General features: G+C 38.9%; 1 protein-coding gene across 1 annotated transcript; it reads left to right on the top strand.

Moving 5' to 3' along the window:
- Nucleotides 1-21,791: 21,791 nt before the first annotated feature.
- On the top strand, nucleotides 21,792-23,246 carry LOC149230828 (putative protein phosphatase 2C 44). Its single transcript, XM_089381430.1, has 2 exons — nucleotides 21,792-22,061; nucleotides 22,184-23,246. The coding sequence occupies exons 1-2, from the start codon at nucleotides 21,792-21,794 to the stop codon at nucleotides 22,385-22,387; spliced, it is 474 nt and encodes a 157-aa protein (XP_089237556.1). The 3' UTR covers nucleotides 22,388-23,246.
- Nucleotides 23,247-23,788: the final 542 nt, after the last annotated feature.

Raw genomic sequence — 23,788 nt, 5'->3', positions numbered from 1 at the left:
CCGCATTCTGCTAGAGAGATGGCTGCTCTTCTTGGAAATGCTAGAGGGAGGGAAATCTCTGGGATACTTTCAAGTTTCTTGACAAATTTATTTACTGATGGCCTATTCCTTGGAGCTCCATTCTCTGTGATTAAAGATGTGAAAGCTTCTGCATTTTCTTCATTCCTTGTCTGCGTGGAAGAGTGATGATCTCCCTCTTTAGAGGGTTGCATGGTCTGGTTGGCCTCAACAGCAGGAGGCTTCCGAGAGATGGTTCTGTAGGGACAACGACGGCTAAGTCAGTGTAGGCTCGGGCTGGGCTGTTGCGCACGCTCTTTACTTTCTTGGAAACTATATGAAAAGAAACCAGTGGTTATTAAAACCAGAGCAAATTTAAAATATTTTTTAATATTCATACGTTTCTTTTATATATTTAACTTTTGTATATTAGTGATATATATATATATATATGGCAATAAAATTTAAAGTTTTTTTTTAATATATATATATATATATATATAAAATAGAAAAATTATATTTCTATTGTAATTATTTATAAATATATAAATTTATATAATTTAAATGTAGAGTATAAATAAAAAAATAACAATAAAATTTAAAGATTAAAATATTTTTTTCATATATATATATATAATTGAAATATTGTATTTTTACTATAATTGTTTATAAATTTATATAATATAAGTTTGTATAAAATAAATAATATATAGATGAAAAACAATTTTAAATATTAACTTATTTTTTAATTTACATATATCTATTTAACTTTTATATTTTATTAAAATATTACACTTCTATTATAATTATTTAAAAATATATAATTTTATATGAATTAAATATGTATATATAAATAAAAAATTAACATACACATATAAAACTGAAAGATTAAATAAATTATATTACATTTTGTAAAAATCTTTATGAAATAAACACCCACAATTTTTTTTCCCAAAACATTTAAACTATATGAATAACTATATAAATTACCTTTCAAATATTATACTTCTATTATAAATATATAAATTAATATAATTTAAATATACATAATATAAATAAAAAATAATACATATATACTTAAACATATTTTTTTAATATATATTTTTAATTTACATATATATATAGATATATTTTATATTTATTTGGAATATCACATCATCATTATTATTATATATAATTAAATTAATTTTGTAATTTTATTATAATTGTTTATAAATATATATAATAATATAAATAAAAACAAGGAAAAATGTTAAAAAAAATATATTTAATAATATGATACCAATATTCCACAGTGGTGAACATGTGAGCAGTATAACACTAGAACATGTTAGAAATCTCAAGTTAAATCCTCGAAGACTACACTGTTTCAATCAATGAAATAGCTCAAAATTTCAATATGGAGCTCTTTCGGAACTGTTGATCCCACCACAACTGAATCATTTCTAGTCTTGCTTTGATATGCTTTGCCCCCATATCACATAAGGTTCCTCTTTCATAATAATCGATTTATGGCTAAATAAAGGTTCCTCTTTCATAATAATCGATTTATGGCTAAATAAAGAATGGAAGGACAATTGCCAAGAATTAGTTTAACTTCTCACTGGTTTTTAACGAAACAAACTAAACATATATATTAAATTTGTAATATTATCACTTTGTAACTATATGAGTTTCATGGTAGTTTTTATAATCTGAAAACATGTTAAATTTTAAAATATATTTTAATATAGTTTTTTTTTCCGGAGAAAATAATCAAAACTTTTTATTAATGGTATAAAAAGTTACATTTTTCGGAAAATCATCATCAAACCACCAAGAAGTGGTATCTAAACTGATAGGTCTGTTCCCTAATTTAGAACTGTGAGCAGGGATAGGAGGGACCCATAGTCAACCTCCAACTTACAAAACCAAGAGTAAAAACGAAAACAGAGGATCTGAAACTGTCGCTAGTGAGCGAATTTAACGGTTCTGGTTCTCTGAATCCATACAAAAGACTTCTTCATGACTATGTGGCCTCCTTCAATAAACATATAAACAGTCACGAATATACTGTAAACTTTTTTTATGAATGTACAGGATCAAAAAGAACTCTGTTTCAGCATTTTATGAATGTACAGGATGCAGGAAAAAGCTCTGTTTCAGCATATTGTGTGTGAGATATAAAGAACTCGGCCCTCCTGAAAACGACACCATGGAAAGAAGATGACCGTAAAGCATAAACGAGTTTCAGCTGTGAAATGTATTAGGAAAAAACCATCAAAGAGGCGGAGCAAAAGGAGGCAGCTGTGATGTGGTAACCTGCCCCTGACTTGTTTCTTCTATAGACCAACTCCCCGTCGCTTGCTGAAGGCCATTTTTTGAAAGCTGGTCTGCAGATGCATTGTGTTCTCTGTAAATATGGCAAATAGAACAGTTGTTAAAATGAGATTTTAGAGAAACTATATCATCTAGGATAGTCTTCAATATCTGATTTTGACACATGGAATTGCCATTAACCCATTTAACAGCGTTCATGGAGTCACCAAAGATTTGAATGGACAGAATATTCTTTTTTAATGCCCAGCACATGAGGAGACGTAATGCAGACATTTCTGCATAATTATTTGATCCTTGACCCAGACCCACAGAAGCTTTAAAAGACTGATCGTGGTTCAAATGAATACATATTCCAGCACCTGCCCTGTTTTCTTGGGATGCACCGTCGAAGAAAGCCCAAGGAGAACCTTCCTTTATCGCTGGAGGACTGTTTCGATTTTGTGCACTTTTTGGTTCAGGAGGAGGGATAGAAGAGTATATGGCCACACAGGTTGATGCAGTTGTTGTTGTAGTTATGGCCTGGTCTTGAAATATGCTATTATTCCTTGCAAGCCATACACCCCAGAAAAAGATTGGGGGGAGGTTTCTGAGGTTACCATCGGGGTGGTTGTTCCACCAATTTCTCCACGCATCTTCTAATGGAGCGTGTCCCCAGTGAACTTTTAATTTTAACAGATCTGTTATCTCTCCCCAAATTTTTAAGGAAACAGCACAGGTTGTGAAAAGATGGTTAATAGTTTCCTCATTCGCCTTGCAGAGAGGACATCTCCCCGGCCCTATGAAGAATCTGGACTGAAGAGTGTCCCATGTTGGGATTTTCCTCTTCAACATACACCATAGAAAGATCCTGGATTTCAAAGGACATTTGAGTTTCCATAAATTTTTCGACCACCACTCCGCAGCAGACCATCCTTTCTTCTCCATCAGGAAAGAGTAACCCTCTTTTGGAAAATAATTTCCTGTTTTTCCATGAGCCCACATCAGCTTGTCATGTTCATTATTTATTCTAACATGGGAGCGATGGAGTTCTTCAACATACAAGGACCATTCAGGATGCCATCTAATATTTAATCCAAGGTCTTCGGCACTTTTCCATGCCTGTCCCCATATGTTTGACTGACCCACTTTCTCCACTTGATTTAGAGTGAAAATGCCTCTACTTCCCAAATGTCTCAAGAGGCCAGGGGAGAGGGCAAATGATTCGTTACAGCCAACCCAAGGATCCCTACCAATTTTTACATTATTCCCATCGCCCACTTTCCACGCCAACCCCTGTTCTATCACTGAGAAAGCTTCAATTGTTGCCTTCCATATTACTGAGGACTGTTTCGTTTTCTTCTCCTGACTTCTGATCCATTCCTCCAGGGGGGTTGGATCAATATATTTTCTTTTGATCACCCGGGTCCAGAGGTTTTCCATTGTGATAAGTCTCCATCCTGATTTTGCTGCCAATGAAAGGCTGAATTCTGGTAGTCTCTTGATTCCCCATCCGCCCCACTCCTTTGGTCTGGCAATCTTGTCCCATGCCACCCAAGGGAGAACAGATTTTTCATTTGAACCTGCCCATAAAAATCTGCTACAGAGCCTTCTGATCTTCTCCATTATGCCCTTTGGGATCCAAGTTAGAGCAGCCCAATAAACAGGAATGGCCAATAAGACGGATTTTAGAAGTGTCGTTCTTCCTGCTCTCGAAAGCCATCTAAAGCTCCAATGGGATATTCTTGCTTCAATCTTTGCTATGAGCCAATTCCAGTCCTCATTTCTGTAAGCATCCGGTTTTAACCAGAAGCCCAGGTATTTAAAAGGAGAGGCCAAGGGCTGTAAATGGAAAGGGAAAAGATCGGACATTGTATTGCATTCTCTCCTGTTATATCCTGCAACACACACTTGTGATTTTCCATAGTTTATCTGCATTCCTGTAGCTTTCATAAATAGATCAATAATAATTTTATATTCCTTGAGTTCGTCATAAGATCCATTAGAAAAAATCAGAATATCATCAACAAAGAGCAGGTGGGTGATATAGAGGTTTAAGGCCACCTCAATACCTTTTATCTTGTTTGACCTTCTGACTTTGTGGATCAGTCTACTAAGACCTTCTGCCACAATCAGGAAGAGGAGAGGGGATAAGGGGCACCCTTGTCTGAGACCCCTTTGGCTTTTGAAAAAAGGGGATGCCGCTCCGTTGATCAGCACAGCAAAACTCACATTGGTAATGCATCCCATAATCCAGCTGGTGAAAGAGTAGTCAAAGCCCAAATGTGTGAGCAGCAATCTGATATATAGCCAATTGATACGATCATATGCCTTTGAAAGGTCTATTTTAAGGACTACTCCTTTCTTCTTCTTTTGTTTGATGCTATGAAGAACCTCTTGGGCGACACCAATCGCCTCATGTATTTGTCTGCCTTCCAAGAAGCCAAATTGTTCCATTGAGATATTTCTGGACAGAATTGGAACAAGTCTTGTTGCTATCACTTTGGTGATGATTTTGTAAATGCAGTTACAAAGAGATATGGGTCTAAAGTCTTCAAAGGTCTCCGGCTCGTCTTTTTTAGGAATCAGAGCGATGAAGGTTGAATTAAAGGGTTTGTATATTTCCCCTTTCAACCTCGATTCCTCCACTACTTCAGTGATATCAGACCCTATCTGATCAAAAAAATGAAGGAACAGTTCAATAGTCCAACCATCCGGACCAGGGCTTTTGTCCTTACCCATGCTTTTCATTGCCGCCTCAACCTCCTCCTTGGTGACAGGGCTTGATAGCTCAGCTGCTTCATCCTCCTCCAGGAAACTAGGAAAACATTGAGCTGTCCTCATAACCTCAGCTATTGTAGCCTCTCCTGAATCAGAAAAGGTTCTTTGGAAGTGCCTCTGACCCAAGCCCGAAAGTTCTGAGAAAGTTTTTACCACCCTACCTTCCTCATCTTTAAGGCTCCAAATTGTGTTAGCAGATTTCCTCCCTTTTGCATAGTTATGGAAAAAACTTGTATTTTCATCTCCTGATTTTAGCCATATTGCTCTGCTCTTCTGTCTCCATTCCTCTTCCTTTGCTAGAAGGATCTGATTTTGGGCTTTTTCCAGAGAGAGGATTCGGTCCTTAGAGTCCTGCGTGGAGTATCCATCTGCATCAATGCTTTCCAATGACTTCAATTCCTCCCTGATTTTTAACAGATCTTCATTTTGCTGTTTTTGTCTTTCTTTTGCCCAAGAGATGGTTGCTTTCTTTAATCTCTTCAGATTTTCCATAAATAAGAAACTCTTACAGTCATTTGTAATTCTGTCAGGATGGATCCATGTGGATTTAAAAAGATTGATGAAAGAAGTTTCTTGCAGCCATGAGGAATTAAATTTGTAAGGTGCAGGAGGCTTTGGGGGGGGGAAAGAGAGATCCAAAAAAATCGGGAAATGATCAGAATTCCCGATCTCGTCAATCCATTGCCGAAAAAGAGGCACTCTTGTTATAAAGCCTTCAGAAAGCAGAAACCGATCTAGCCTTTTTGCAATCCTGTCCTCCCCGGCTCGTCTATTTCTCCAAGTAGGCTTTAAATTAATCGGGATTGGATCGATGAGTTTATTATCTGTAAGGGCTTGGAAGAAGAAGTCCGTCAGGGGATCCTCCCTAGCTGATGGATCCCATGCCTCTGCTCTGCCCAAAGAAAAATTAAGGTCCCCACCCACAACCATCAAGGGCTTGTTCATCAAAGATTTTGACAACAAATCTGTCCAGAAATGTTCCCTCCCTTGACATGGGCCATAAATATTTACAACCTGAAAGGATGTAGGAAAATCTGGGCAGACTACTTCCATTCCCATAACATTCTTCAATCCCCACATGTTTAAACATTTTATTTTTCCTTCTCTATAGCCTATGGCTAGGCCCCCCGAATGGCCTGAGGAATCAATAGCAGAGAAGGACCATCCTGGCATCAATGTTTTCAGCACCAATTCCACCGCTTGTCCTTTCCCCAAGGTTTCTTGAAGGAAAAGGATGTCTGTTTTTGAGGTTTGAAGCCATTCCCTTAAAGCCAGTTTCTTGGGCTTGCTGGCTAAGCCCCTGCAATTCCATGAAGAAAAGATCATTTTTTAACATGTTCAGGGGTCTGCACTGCTCTAAGTACCCCAGGTATTGAGGATTGCTTCCCATCCGCCACATCGATTTTAGCTTTTAACTTAGCTTTTGAAATGTCTGATTTTCTACCCCGCTTGCCCTTGATCAATCCAGTCTGACCAAGGCCACCAAGAGCCCCAACCTGCTCGGGCTTTGATCCCATAGATCTGAGGTTATAGGGACAAGGAGCACATTGTGACGGAGGGGTGAGAGGAGGCCAGTTTTTATCACATTTTAGATTGAAAGAGCCCTTATCCGCATAAAGAGGTTCTATATCAGGGGCAGGCACTGGAGGTATCCCTTCCACAGAATGTTTAACAGGATGTGTAACAGAAACTGATTGAATATCATGCATGGAGACATTTGTGTTTATATCATTTCGTGGAGTCAAAATAGGAGGATTTGTGCACTTTACCATTTCCGTCTCACGAGGTGAAATAGGTTCAGGCGTAAAGCTCCGGTCGACTTCCTTCCCTTCAGCATTTGGATGGGGGTCCTCGGCTTGTGCTCCCTCGAATTTCTGTTCCTCCACAGAGAAAACCCCGTCTCGAAGTCCGCCGGAGTCCATACCGATTTCAGACAGAGGCGTCGAGCCATTCTTTTCCTGAAAAGTCTTTGCATGGGAATTTCTGTTTGTTCTCTGACCATTTTTCCTTCTGAATCGCCTCTGTCTTCTGTGCAGTGGGCACTCCTTGGCAAGGTGGCCAGGAGCATGACATATATGACAGCGGAATGGCAAGCGTTCGTAATCCAGAATTTGTTCATAAATATAATCCTTATACTGAAGAGTAATCGTTTGCGCCAGACCCTTACTCAAATCAATATTTGCCAAGATGCGCGCCGTTGCCTTGATCTTTGTCTCCCTGAATGTCATATCCGCCTCCAAGTAAGATCCCAGTCGATTACCAATGGATTTGAAAACGGCCTCTGTCCATAGAAAAAAAGGGAGGCCCGGCGCCCGAATCCAAACTGGGAAGACTTCAGTATTTTCCTTAAAAGCATCAAAGAGAGGGGTCCAGCGTTTCATCAGCACTGGAATGTTCCCAATGTACCAATTTTTCTCCAGGACCCAGTCGGCCGCTTCCTTTTCTTCAAATCTGAACAGAAACCAGCCTTTTACAAGGCATTGTGCCTCAAAACGTAAGGGGTTATCATTTATGAAGCGTTCTTCTCCCCATATCTGAAGATCCTCTGGAGAGAACCTCTTTCCTCTTGCCCGGCCAACAATAGTGCAGTCTGCAACCGTAAGGGTTTCATCAATTGATACTTCCATACCTAATACAAGGTTTCCCTCCAGTTCTTGTGACCCTATCGATTTTTGAGACTTCCTCTTCTCTCCCTTCTTTCTCAGAACTTCTTCAAAACCCCCGCACTCCTCAGGAGAATCCAGCCGAGCTTTATCACTATGGGGTGCAGCCACCTTATCCGCCGAAGGTGTAGCACCAGTTTTCAGACCTTCCGCCGCATCTCCCTCCTTATTTCTGCCAGAGACCCCCTGATTAGGAGCCGAAACATCCACTGCAACATCTGGTCCACCATGATGTAAAAATGGGTGAAAGTCCACCAGTGGAGGGTAATCCGTTCCATTATGTTTTTTAACCCCAAAAAACTGTTCCACGTTTTTGGCAGATGTGTCCTTACCCCACATAGATAATATGTCTTCTAGAGCCGGGTCTAAGTCCACCAGTTCTTCTGGATTATCCATGGTTTGGGTAAAAACAAGAGGTAAAAACGACAGCAATGGCAGCAAGTTGTCCGACGAAGCCCTATTCCAAGACACCGAGCCCGCAATCCATGAAAACGCAACTGTCTGCGACTGTAACCTGGATCTCTGTTCTGTCCTCATCTGTGCCCTGTGTGATCCTCCCAATATCCGCGCTGCCACCGCCAAAACCTAACCAGACCCATCGCTTGGTACTCCATTTTTTTTTAATATAGTTGAATATGATATAATGACAAATTAATTTAAAAATTAAAATAATTTTTAATATTAACATGTTTCTTTTATATATTTAATTTTTGTATATTAGTGGAATATTTTATTTTTTAATATAATTATTTTTTAATATATAAATTTATATAATTAAAAAAAAAACATGTAACCATTTTTATAGCAAAATTTGGAAACCGGTAAGGTTCTTTACATTTTTAAGAAAAGAAGTTTTAGAGATTTGCAAGAGATTGTTCAGTGAGATAGGATTGCTACCTCTTAATATTACATTACATATACTATATTTCTCCAAAATACTCCGGAGAGCTTAAATGTTCAACATAACATTAATATTCAAAAGCAGGCTACCCTCAACATCAGGCTTGTGACCGCTATTCACAACATCCCCAATTCTCGCACCCATTGGTCCAGGTGCATCACATACATAGAAGACTTCCTTCAACACTCCCACATTTTCCATTTCAACCTTGACTTCAATACTCTCCACGGAATACCCAGATTTAACCTGCCTACATTCAACATTTCCATAGCTTTCTCGAGAAGTTCCCTATCTTTTCCAAACCCATTCATATGCACTAGCAACACCATTATCTGATATTGAATCTCTTTTACTACCATCTTAGTTGAATTATCGAAACTACGTCACGTTCCCGCTACACCCGGAGTTTTGCTGATGCCATTTTCTTCATTGTTCTTGCCTACACCAAGCCTATCCTGCTAGTAATCTGCATTGCCCAACTCTTATTTATAATCAAGAGGTCTGGTGGCGATGAGGCTCCCACCACTTCACAATTAAATGACTGCCCAACTCGCAAAATCGTCATGGCACACTCCTCCTGTCACGGCCCTACAACTGCGGTAGTCTTCCAACCGCTTATAGCGAGGTGCGGCACCACCGAACACTTTCTTTTCACCAATACTTATGTTCGTGGACTACGCCTACTTTCACTTTAACATTACTTAGCTTGTGTTTCGCAACCAAGTAAACATACTTTTATCCTTTATACCAATGAAGCCCATACTCATTCATTATCCATAGCAATTATAACAAGAACAACAACAATTGCAACAGTATAAAGGGAAGGGGCAACTCCCCGTAATGTGAGTCTACCCGAATCAATATATTATATAATGATCAGTTTTACAAAGTACAGACTAAGTCCTTAGGAAACCCCAAATTTACACTTAGCCAAATTTTCACAACTTTGGCAAACTCGGTTGCCCAGCTCGTCGGCACCTCCGCACGATCGCCGCACGACTCACCAACCCGTTGTTCACCTCGTCGCATGTCTTCGCCGGTTCGCTCTTCTTTTGGTCGCAAACGCCCAAACCGTGTATCCCTGCCCACACGCAGTCCCGCTTGCCAACTCTTGACAAATGCCCAAATCGTGTGCGCAACACGTAGTACCGCCTGCCCAACTCAACGACCTCCGGTTGCAACCTTCGTCTCACCTTCATGCGCACTTGCACGGTGGGTGAGCGCTCACTCGAGTCGCCAAGACACCCACGCCGCCGCATAAACGCCTCCGCACAATGCACCCGGGCACGCCTTGCCCAACGCATCCACCTCTCACCAAAAGCGCTCTCACCAAGTGCGAGTCACCAAGAGGAGCGCATGAGGTATGCGCTCATCCTCCTCTTAAATCTGCGCACTAGAGATCTTCTTCCAAGAGCGTAGAGAAGTGCGAAGTTTGTTTTTCAAAATGACTCAACGCATGTCATATTTATATGCGTTCCATCCTTGGTTTACATGTGGGTGGCAGCGCCTTGGCCGACCCCCAAAATACTCATAATGCGCCCATAAACCACTTCTTCTACCGTTGGCCATGCCTCAACGCAGCCTCCTCCAAGTCATAGTATAAAGGCCTCATTTGTTCCACGCACATTTCAAAGTGTCGTAATTCTGCTCATGGTATCGTCGCACCGAACTCGTACAAACGTCGCATTTCTGCCTGCACACCGTCGCACGCCCGTTCAGCACACGCCTGTCGTGCGCCCGCCCGCGCCCTCGTGCACGGCGACTTCGCCCGGCGCCCGTCACACAATCGCCCGGAGGCCTTACATCCTCCTCCACTTGAAATCGTTGTCGTCCTCGACAACATACCATCTCGGTAGCCATCCACCAAGATCATCAATATCCATGATGTCGACTCCTCCACATACTGCAAACATCACTGCAACATATGTAGAACCACCATCTCCACCATGTCTCGCCTCGGCAACCATCTGTCACCAAGATCATACCAAGGTATACACCTCATCGGTATGTCATCCATCAGAGATCATCTCAATCTATGATCATCGACCACCCTGTCACAATCTCCACATGCTGTTCTCCATCATGGAAGGCTGGTCCCTCCATCCAAGCTACATGTCCACTGCAACATCTCGTGTCGACCTCCTCATGTGTCATCATGTGAATTGCTGCCATGATACTCCAACACAATGCTAACACATCTCTGCACATTGAGCTCCCTCATGTTTGAACTAGTCGGATGGCCAGTCCAACTGTCACGCTCAATCATGAGAATGCACATCTTCATGCCACCATCAGTTGTTCCTCAAAGCATCCTGTCACATCTTCAATTCGATCAAGAATCCATCTCCATACAAGTGTAAGCCATGCTCAGGTCCATGAAGTAGTCCTCATCTCATCTGCAACATGCTGTCCAAAGTAGTTGAGTCTCGGCTCAACCCATGCCCAAGTGTTGCCACCAAGGCATCATCATCGTTGTAACTCCATCACTCCAAAGTGTCTCATATCGATCATCCACATCAAGTCACTCTTCCAAGCCATGCCCATACATGTACTTTGAAAGTATGCATCCCATACTGCATCAAAGTCTCTGACCTCAGCTCCTCAATGCATCAGATCCTCTAAGTCCACCATATATGAAGTCCCTAAAAGTCACAACCTCATGTCATCATGAGCTCCATAATCAGCTCACAAATCCAACCAAGTCCATGGCCTTGTTGTACATAAGTGCACAACCTCTCCATCAACTCATAAGTAATAAGTCTCCATGTCACACTAGCAAATCCATCTGCACAACATCTCTGCCTTGGCACTCTTCCTTGGATGTCCATGACACCTCTACAAGTGCTCCCACACAATGTCCCTGCATAAGACTGCCATGCTCCATGTCTCCAACCTGATGTCCATGACTAAGTTGCCCATGTAGTCCAACCAAGTAGACTCATCACAACAATCGGTCATCCTCATCCAAGCTGCAATCTTCGGTCTAGTGAACTCGGTCACCCAACCATATCATCATGTCATGAGTCCCTCCATCATAGCTCCTCCACCAAAGTGTCCACCAAGACTATCTCTTGGTCTCGGCCATGAGAAGTCCACCCAAGCATCATCATCATACCTCAAGTGTGTGCCCTCCTCAATATGTCCATGAGTCATGCCGGGCACTTAGCCAATCTTCCATATGGCTAAAGCATGACCCATTCCTCCACAACGATCATCATGTTCCTCCCTTGTCAAGGGCCTTTGTACCTTCTACCATAAGGTCACAAACAACCCCAACAAGTCCTGCAACAATCAACAATCCTTGCCCTTCATCATCATCATGAGGCTCTTCCTCATTCATCCATGTCTGCAAACCGCACGATCCTGGTCCAACTTGATCAATCTCAAGTTCATCCTCCATCGTTGTCACATCTGCAACATCTTCAATCATCACGACTTCCTCTTCCTTGATGGCACAATCTGCAACTTCACCTTGCTCCATTACCCAACCAAGTTGAAGAAGTTCGTCTTCAACATTCTTCTCCAAGACTTCAAGTTCCTTCCGGATCGGGGGCTTCTCTTCCTTCAACCTCTTCAACCTGTATAAGGTAAACAAGAGCTTCCCTTCACCTTCTCCCAAACTTGCCATGCCTTGTCGTTCAGCTTGGCCCAAGCACTAAGCTTCACCCCTGCTAAACCGTTCACCAGCTTCACCAAGTTCTCTGCAACCATGAACCGGCCCTTGTTCCACTTGTATGTGAAACCAACTTCCTTCACCTGCAAGTACCTGCTTCCACTGTCACTTCGTCACGAGCAACCTTACTCACCAGCTCCAACCGAGCTCTGATACCAACTGTCAAGTTGTGTATCAGCTTCAATGCTTCAACACCCGAACCTGTTCACGGCTCTGATACCAACTGTCACGCCCCTACACCTGCGGTAGTCTTCCAACCGCTTATAGCGAGGTGCGGAACCACCGAACACTTTCTTTTCACCAATACTTATGTTCGTGGACTATGCCTACTTTCACTTTAACATTACTTAGCTTGTGTTTTGCAACCAAGTAAACATACTTTTATCCTTTATACCAATGAAGCCCATACTCATTCATTATCCATAGCAATTATAACAAGAACAACAACAAGAACAACAACAATTGCAACAATATAAAGGGGAGGGGCAACTCCCTGTAATGTGAGTCTGCCCGAATCACTATATTATATAATCATCAGTTTTACAATGTATAGACTAAGTCCTTGGGAAACCCCAAATTTACACTTAGCCAAATTTTCACAACTTCGGCAAACTCGGTTGCCCAGCTCGTCGGCACCTCCGCACGGTCGCCGCACGACTCACCAACCCGTCGTTCACCTCGTCGCACGTCTTCGCCGGTTCGCTCTTCGTTTGGTCACAAACGCCCAAACCGTGTATCCCTGCCCACACACAGTCCCGCTTGCCAACTCTTGACAAACGCCCAAATCGTGTGCACAACACGTAGTACTGCCTGCCCAACTCAACGACCTCTGGTTCCAACCTTCGTCTCACCTTCGTGCGCACTTGCACGGTGGGCGGGCGCTCACCCGAGTCGCCAAGACACCCACGCCAAGTCGCCGCACAAACACCTCCGCACAATGCACCCGACGCATCCACCTCTCACCAAGTGCGACTCACCAAGAGGAGCGCATGAGGTATGCGCTCATCCTCCTCTTAAATCTGCGCACTAGAGATCTTCTTCCAAGAGCGTAGAGAAGTGCGAAGTTTGTTGTTCAAAATGACTCAACGCATGTCATATTTATATGCGTTCCATCCTTGGTTTACATGTGGGTGGCAGCCCCTTGGCCGACCCCCAAAATACTCATAATGCGCCCATAAACCACTTCTTCTACCGTCGGCCATGCCTCAACGCAGCCTCCTCCAAGTCGTAGTATAAAGGCCTCATTTGTTCCACGCACATTTCAAAGTGTCGTAATTCTGCTCACGGTATCGTCGCACCGAACTCGTACAAACGTCGCATTTCTGCCCGCACACCGTCGCACGCCCGTTCAGCACGCGCCCATCGTGCGCCCGCCCGCGCCCTCGTGCACGGCGACTTCGCCCGGCGCCCGTCGCACAATCGCCCGGAGGCCTTACACCTCCCATTGAAGGACGTCACCCTGCAAGTGAGATTATATGCCAATGTATTGGAAATAAACTCACCTAAAACACCATTTAATAATCTGCTTGATAAATACAACTTGCTCGGTTCATGGTTGCTAAACACAGCCACACCCACCTGTTATCTAAACACTGTGGCACCCACCTATTATTAAATGCGTTGCTTCCCTTGAAAACTACCACCATTCCCGTAACCAACCCTGAGGTGATAATTAAGGAGTTATATCTCGAAACCGCTATAATCCACGTGTACTCCACTGTAATTTTATTTAATCCACTCATTAAGGGACGTGACAATTTGATACCTGAGATCTGAATGCAATTCCCCTTGGGGAAAATTCACACCCAAATTTGTTTGATGGTCCGCTATTCCATTATTCCCTCTTTTAACATGATAAAATTTGAAATTATCAAGTTTTTTTAATAAAAAAATAATCCTTGTTATCAATGGAGAAGAGTCGTCGTCAAAAGGTTGGTCATTTCTTGAAAGCTTTATGTAATTTTGTATCACCACCAAAGAGTCACCAGCAATAATAAATTGTTTTATGCTTTTGGAGATGCTTATCTTCAACCTCTCCAAAGAGAGAGAACTTCTGAAGCTTTCCCAAGTCCCCATACATATTTTGTTTCATATTTTTCTTCGAGGTTAATATCATCCCTCCCGCTCCTGCCTCCCCATAAATTTATATAATTTAAAAATGTACTAGTATATATTTAAAAATAATAAATGACAACAAAATTTTAAATTTAAAGATTTTTTTTGAATATATATATATATATATATATATATTAAAAAAAAATTAATCTTTAAATTTTGTTGTCATTTATTATTTTTAAATATATACGTGTATATATTTATTTTTATATATTTGTTTTTTATATTTATAGAAAATTTAAACTTCTACTATAATGGTTTATAAATATACAATTTATAAAATTTAAATGAATAAAGTATAAATAAAAAAATAGCAACAAAATATATATATATATCTATATATATATATATATAATACACTTCACTTCACTAATGTGCATATATATAAACTAATTTTAAATTTTAAATTATTTTTTAATTTATGTATGTTTATTTAACTTTTATATTTTATTAAAGTATTACACTTCTATTATAACTATTTAGAAATACAAAATTTTATATAATTTAAATATGTATGTATAAATAAAAAATTAACATATACATCTATATATATATATATATATATATAAATATATATATATATAAAATTAATAAATCACAACTAAATTTAAAGATTAAGTAATTTACATATATTTATGTTATATATTTAATTTTTATATTTTAGTAGAATATTATAATTTTTTTGAATTTTTCTAAAATAAATATTAATAAAGTTTATTTCTGAAAAATTTAGATTACAAATTTAAACAATACAAATAATGATATAAATCATGACTTTCAGATATCACACTTTTGTTATAATTATTTATAAATATATAAATTTATATAATTTAAATGTATATAGTACAAATAAAAAATTAATACACATATATTCAAATTATTAAAAAAATATACATATATTTGAAATTATTAAAAAAATAAAATAATATTCTATCTCCTAACAAAATTTCTACGTATCATTTTCTTTTATAAGGGATATGCAATAATTTTTTTGAGTGCACTAATCATTTAATTGAGAAAATATTTTGTTGGAAAGAACCTTTCAAATAACAAGGCCTCAACAAACTCTTAAACAATAGGAACAAACTCCTTCACATAGAGCCTAGAACTCTTCAATAATGACCAATTTAATAACACATACATATAGACAAGTAATGGTTAGATATCCTAAAGCTCCCCCTAAATATTCATTTATTAAATCATTCATCTATATCTTTTCTATAGCACATACCACATTGAGCATCCTCTTATTCAACAAGATCTAACTTCGGTCCAACTTGGCACTTACACCTTGTACCTCGATCATGTAAACAACATCAAACTATTGATGTTCATATAGAGGAACAACCATCTACCACAATGCATGGGTACCTAAGTGCTACAACTAGTGGTCTAATAAGGAGTCCTTCACATACATGGTTCATCCACCTTCTCATATAGAGGAACAACCATCTACCACAATGCATGGGTACCTAAGTGCTACAACTAGTGGTCTAATAAGGAGTCCTTCACATACATGGTTCATCCAACTTCTTGATGAACTCCTCCTAAATATAAAATTTTACCTCACGAAGTCTACAACCAATATAGTTCACCCAAGTGTATCCATCCAATGCATGGCACATTCTTTCAGAGTATTAAATAACTCTCTAACAAATGCTACTATATTAAACTAGATAAAAAACAACATGTCACTAGAGAACCCATAACAAAAAGTTATAGATACCCTTTTCATGTTACATATATCTTGGTACAACATATTCCAACTTATGAAGATTCCATATACATCAAACACTTAACAAACCACTAAAAATCACTAGAAAACATTATATATTTTCTATCAACACATAACATGTAGACTTGCTATGACTATAATATATGCCTCACGATCATGACTCTGTTTTATTTTACGCAAGTTTACCTACATCTATCCATTATCACCTAATTTTCATTGCTACTATTGCTCCAACAAATATTTATTTCTTCCTTCACACTTCCACAATCACTGTCGTAAACCGTCTTTGTCTACATCATCTTTTGTACGACGGACATCGTCATTTTCGTCTTTGGCATATTGGTTTTGGACCTCCATGCTTTACTTCATTTTTTAAAGTTGTGTATCCATCATTGTTCGATCATATTGTTGCTTTCTCACTTGGTGTTCCCATCTTGAATCTTCCCACCTTCACCTTCCAGTTGTTAGAATGGTAAACTCTAACAAAATGCATCCACACGTTGAGTTGACCCAATGTGTTGATTAAGCTCAACATGTTTTACCAATTTCAAAAAAAAAGTTAGAGAACACATTTAACTTCTCCCATACCATCAGTCCATATATTATAGGCTTCCTTATTTAATTGAGTTGCTTAATACATTGAGCCACCTTGTGATTAACATTATCTCAACTTCCTTATTAGTCCCTGCCTTAGTAGGACTATAGCGATTGCTCGATCGTTGACCGGCCATTAGTTTATAGTTGACCAATTATTATTATTATTATTATTATTATCTTTTTGCATTTTAACACGAGTTTAATGCTCCCAATTTCATTCAACAAAATTTTAGGCAAAGTTTTTGGTTCGAAAGACAATCGACCTTTTATTATAGCCTTCACGTTGCCCGATGCAGAAATATTGAGGCAATATCATGTTATCTAAAGTAGGTTGGTTTAGGCAAAGTTTGCAATATCATCTTATCCAAAGTGGGTTGGTTGAGGCAAAGTTTGCAATATCATCTTATCGAAAGTATGCTCGTTCAGGCAAAGTTTGCCTATATCTAAAATAAATTATCGAACGTTTTATGGTGCAATGATTTTGATATACTCCTGCTCATTTCTTTATATCCAATGTTTTAGCGACCACTTCCAGGCCCTTTCCACATGTCTCTCAAGGCCCTTTCCACATCCACATGGCTATTAGCATGCAACGCTGGTATCTCAAGGCCCTTTCCACATGGCTATTAGCATGCAACTCTGGTATTGGTATCATAAAAGATAAGATATTTAGGGAAGAAAGCTCAAGCATCATAAAAGATAAGATATTCGGGGCAAAAGGCTCAAGTAGAAATCAAGGAAGACATCCAGGCGACGACTAGGGCCACTACTTCTACAGTCTGCAAGAATTGAATTCCACCCTTGGATGTGCTCTGGTATCTACCTACTCAGACGAACCTTATGGCGCATTATTATTATATATTATATAGCCTTTCTGAGCTTTCCTCCATTTACTCACTACTTCAAGGTAGCGTATGAGTTAGTCAATGGATCTGCATGAATTTATCCGTTAGTCAATGCATTTGCATGAACTTGGGTTGTGAGTTGAAAGTGTTTATATTTATATTTTCGTCAATTATTACTGTAGTACTGTCCTGTTTCATAATATCTCTATGGATGATTAGCCAATCTGCAAGGGGAAATTAAAGTTCAGTTCTGCAATTCTCTACAATTTTTTAAGCATTCTACATTAGAAAGACAAGCATTCTACATTAAAAAGACAAGATAAAAATTTACGCTGCTGGTTTAATTTTTTGTGCAAAAACATCAGTAATTTTTTGCACAAAAACATCAGTAATTTTTCGCACAAAAGCATCAATAGTATGGAATATCATGGGAGAAATTAAATATAAATTCAAATTACTAAAAAATAGTGAAGTACATAATTTAGATCCCTATTTCAAATAATTGTGAGCTTAATTCAAAAATAAATATTTAAAATATGCCGAGTGAAGAAATGGAAGTATGAATCATAGTTTCATAAATGGAAGTATTAATCATAGTTTCACAGGCTTGCATTAATGTAATTAAAGGTGAGTGAAAATTTAGTTTTTTATATTCTTTTCTTTTGAATTTGTGAGAAACCTGTAGAATATTTTAAACACAAATGTACAAAATAGACAAACCATCAATAATCTTACCAAAGTAGGGGTAGGCTAGGCAATATCTTCACAAAAAGAGAGATCTAATACATATATTATATATACGATTCACCACTTGAAGATTTAGTTGTATTAAGACAGTGAAATGTGCTGTATAAAACACAGTCTCTATCTTAAGCTATTCCCATACAAAGAAATTTAATAAACTTCAGCTTAATGAATCCTAGAATTCCAATTCAGAACATGTTGATATAATCCTTTGCAACTGGTAGGGAATTTGAGGGTTTTATTTAGTTTTCTGTTTTCTTTTACTCGTGAGAGCAACTTCTCTCAATAAGGGCGCTAGGCGCTCCCGAAACAAAGATTCCCACTAGATATAAATTTGAGTATCTCTTTCTGGCTAAATAAAGTGTAACACAATAGATTGAGGGTTTTTATAAATTGGCTGGAGATTGCAGAGAACTAATTCCGAGTGCTGGCTATGGTTCTAAATGGAACCCAAGGTGCAAAAACAACTTAGTTTCCTTATGCGATTTACCTTGATTTGGGTCGAACCTCTATCGCTTTCAAAGGTGAGTAGCTTGGGCATTGAAACATGGTGAATTGGGAAAACAATTACATACCATATGCTTGATTGAACAAATTCTTGCATTTATTCTTATCCTCTAAAATTATAAATCTTGAAAATTCACAAAATGAACTTTACTCAAATACAAAGAACAATTAGAACAGTAGTTAGATGTAATCAATGAGCTCATTTGATGGTGAACATGTTACCTGTAACAAACAAATCTGTTCCCTCCCTTCAAGCTAGTTGCAACCACCTGGAACACACTTGAGATCCGACAAACACTAACCATCCCTTTAAGGCAGGTGCAACCTCCTGGAACACACTTGAGATCCCACAAATGCTAACCAGTTGCCTGCTCGGTGGTGGAAAGACTAGCTAGCCATTCTTGTAACTGCAACCCTTTCAACTCTTTCAAATTTTGTGTGTTGTTGTTACCGGAGAATCCTAATCGCCAATAGAATAGCATACCTTCTGGTGAGTATACTGCTCAATACAATGACCATTCGAAGCATTTTGCCTATGTATATGGCTGCCATGTGAATAGAAGAATTTAGGTTTCTTGGTTTAGTGTGGATTCAAGACATCTTTCCTATGTATATGGCTACCAGGTGAATAGAAGAATTAAGCTTTCTTGGTTCAGTGTGGTATGCACAATCAAAATAAGGTTTAACAAAGAGCCCTGCATGTTTTAAGGAGGTAATGCCCACCCTCCTTCAAGTTGCAGAGAGATCAATATTAAGTGTCACTTGTGCTAAGTGTCACTTATGCATAGTGCACGTTGGGCATTGGGCCTCGAGTTATGGAAAAATAAGGACAAGTAGTGATTTATATTTCATTCAATTGTCAATTTTTATTATGCCACGATCTCTGCATGTATTATAGCTGTATATTTCTAAATTTTGTTTTGAATAACACACTTAATAAATAGTACTCCATTATTTAATTTATTAAGTCGTGGAGTGATATTACATTACAACCATCTCTCATTTGAACGATTGGTCTCCAGGTCGGCATACCACTTGTCTCCTTACCACATTGTTTTATAGTGTGTGTCCACTTCACCCTTTTCACATGGTTGTCATGTGAACTTTGGATTGAACGATTGAGATGGTTTGGGAGAGCTCTGATGACTATGGCGATTCGTGTTTTCAGGAATACAGTAAACTACTAGTTTTAGCATTCGTCCCCTTAATTAGGCTTTCTTTGTCCCTATGCTCTTGTGGTCGTAACTGCTAGGGAAAACATAGGCACCCAACATAATCATTTTGGATTTTTTGATGCATTTTTCCTTGATTCCTCTAATCTCCTTTCCAATTGTTGGTTGGTTAACTTCTTGCCATAGCTCCATTGACAAGTAGCTACTCAATGGTGGCACTCCAAACTCAAGGGTTTCAATACAGAGGTTTCAACCTCTTTTTGTCTCTCTTTTTTTTTTAACTTACACTTTAGGTTAGGCCGACTCCTTCACGCCTCAACAATGATAACAGAATGTGCCAATTTTACTATGATTTATTTTTCATGCATCAACAATGATAACAGAATGTGCCCATTTTATTATGATTTAGTTTTTGTGACTATAATGATTAGTTTCCCACTTGTGTTCTACGCCAACCCTCTTTGTTCCTAATGTAGCTCAGGTGACTGGTAAAATTTCTATCATCTGAGCGAGGCTTTCATCTCCCCGATGGTAAATTCTTAACAAGATACTTGATAAGTATTGTTTGTTCCTAGTGTTCATTGTATTCATTGGCCTATTCTCTCATCAAAATTTAATGAGGTTTTTCCTTCAACCTGTCATGCTATCACTGAGCACAATCCACATCGCTTTACTTGTAAGTTATGAGTGCGGAGATCAAGTTGTGCCGAAGTGTGCAGACTGGTGATTTCTCGACATTGCCACACAGATAGTGAGAAAATCATTTACAAGTAAATGGAAGGAATATTGAATGACAAAGTTGGATGCAACCTGGATTCCCTAAGGAGTGTAGTCCATGAGGCAGCCAAGAAGTCATTGGTTACTTGCAAATATTTTTTTGACTTTTAGTCACTATGTTATACATGAAATATTTTGGAGTTGCTTTTAGTGTTATACAATCAATGAGATAACAATTCCAGCCTACTTCATTTAGGCATGAACTTTGCAACCGGCAGCACAGATGCCTTTAATACCTATGTATAGTGTATGCTGCCATCCAGAATCGTCTTTCTTTTGGGATGTAGTCTACCCAACGCATGTAGCATGGAAATCGTTAATGACAATGTCAGATTTCAAATTTGACTCGGCACTTTAGACATGCTAGAGATCATGCATTTACTTGTAAAGAAATTTTATAGATGGTTACTTGTAAAGCAATTTTACAATTGTAGTTACCACAGTTGATGGTCTAGACCAATAGTTGGTGTTCCTCTGGTGCCTTTATTGCCAACTCAGTCTTCCTTTCATTTAAAAAAAGACTTTTCACAGTACAATTCATTTATTTTATAATGTATTTACTTAGACATTTAAACACAAATTTATTCCAATGAACCCTAATCATCAACAATCTTGCAGATTTAAGAGGAATCAATATTGGCTGTTCGAACATAATCCAATAACGTAATGCTCTCGACAGAGCTATGTAATTAATTACTTTAGATTAATGAGATAATTTGTTAGCATTTTAGATTAATTAAGTAATTAATTAATTACTCATTTTGGTATAGCTCCAACTTTGGAGAGTGTGGACCTCCTTATCTTAACAGTTTGCATTAGTTTCTACTAGTCTTGATATTCATATTACTAGTCACAAAGTACTGTGAATTGCATTCACATCACTTATTTATGTTAAAATATTGTAAAATTTATATCTAAAATAGTTATATGAATACAATGTACAATAACACGACTAAAATAGTTAGAATCTCGATGTGAAAAATTTGAAGATGGCACCTCAGTTGCAACAAATTCCTGTTACCTCGAATGATCCGTCACCGGCTGGCAGTCAATCATGTACGCAAAATCAAATCCGTGGAGTGGCATATGGCAATTATTCCGGTCATCGCTGCCGCGGCTGCTGTACTGTAGCAGAGACGAAAAAGTTTCAGAACAGAGATATGGGGTTATTCGCCATTTACAGTTCTGCCCCTAATTCAGGCCACGTTAATGTGCCGCGTTACCTGCAGAGGAACCTTTTCTCTAATATTTTGAAACAGGTAAGAGGGGGAAAATAAGCTGTTACTGATTTGGGGATTTTCATTTATGAATTTTTTCAGAGGATGCTAATTACATAATTTCATTAATGGTTCTGCCATGGTTTTGTGGTCTCCTGTGGAAGCCGGGGTTTTGGTCGAATCCGGAGAAAGCAATCGTGGAGGCCTTTCGAGAGACGAAGGCCGGGATTTTGAAGGACAAGAAGGTGGTTTGGGGAAATGGAAATTGCAGAGCAGTGACGGTAATGGTGATTGATGGGCGTCAACTTCTGGTAGCGAGGGGTCTGGAAATGGGTGATATTGTGGGTAACCTGGAACAGACTACTTAGGCCGAGAGTGATGTCAGGCTGCTAGTGCTGTATAATCTGATTTGACGTTTCTATTGTTAGTACTGAATTTGCTGTTGCTGGTACAGTTATTGCCGCTGTTGCTGTTGTTGGTGCCCTATGATATCTGAGCCACTTTCTTGGCCTTGAGGGTGGTCACCAACAATGGCTTTTTTTCAGCTTCTCATGGGTTAGATAACTAGAAGTTAAATGTTGCATTATTGTGGAAGAAGCCATAAGGACTCCCTTAGAGGGGATGAGGGATGCCATGGAAGAAATGAATCAAACTCTGCATAATTAATTGCGACAATGGACAGAAGGGATGGGGAGACAGGAATAGTAATGAGGATTAATATCAGAAGAGAGACAAATTGACGTGGTAATAAAACTCCTTTTGCAGGGAACATTAATAGGAGGATGGGCCTTTCATGGGAATGATGGAAATCAAGGTAATGAAGATATAAATCGTGTTGATCAGTGGATTCTTAACAGAATTTTGATGCCCAAGTTTTATGGGGTAGATGAAGAGACTAAACCAAGGGATTGAATCAGTACATTGCCATGTTTTCTTCAATTAAATCCCGTCGAGGACTGTTGGAAATATCCGATATTTCACCCAAACGCCTATCTGATATCTGATATTGCATCAATATCACAGTATCTTTTTTCCACTCAACATAAATGACATTGAGTACACAACAATGTCCTTTGAGGAGTGATTTGGGCTAAGAGGGCCCAATTTTGTAATCCTGGGGGCATGGGAACTCTGTGTTGTGGCTTTCCTGGCATAGGAGGCCGATGAGTCTTGAGGAAGAAAGAAAACTAGCGATGTGCACTTTGTGCATGACGTTTGTGTGGGGAATGGTAGCTTCCCCTCTACGATGGGAGTGAGAACTAGTAAATCAGGGTGGCCTTGTGGTCACGTGTACGAGGTAGCACGACCTCACAGATCTGCCACTATTTGAGTTTGTAATTGTTGTAGCTCTGCTTGACTCTATTTGTATATATAGGCTGGAAAATAAGGTAAATGGTCTCTGTTACAATATTAAAAGATAACCCACTTTGTTAGTGATAATAGTTATGCCTAGAGCATCATTTTTTCTTTACTTAGCATAATAGTTACTAGTGCATGTTCACCTTAATGCATAGCATTATGCATGTTCACATTAAAGGTAGCTATTATGCATGATTACATTTAATGCGTCACTCAAGACATCCTTTGTAACGCCTTATGGTTTGTGTTTTATAACTCTGTTCATAAATGTCAATTGTCGAGGATTCCAACTTTTTTCTTGGATTTCCTAAGTATGTAAATCGGCTATAAACAAAGACTCTTGGGCATTAGAGAAGGGGTCTGGAAATGGGTGATATTGTGGGTAACCTGGAACAGACTACTTAGGCCGA

Source organism: Pinus tabuliformis, chromosome J, assembly GCF_031772625.1.
Source record: "Pinus tabuliformis cultivar Carrire ecotype Pingquan chromosome J, CPIR1, whole genome shotgun sequence".
Classification (NCBI taxonomy): domain Eukaryota; kingdom Viridiplantae; phylum Streptophyta; class Pinopsida; order Pinales; family Pinaceae; genus Pinus; species Pinus tabuliformis.
This window is presented reverse-complemented; position numbering and strand designations above follow the sequence as displayed.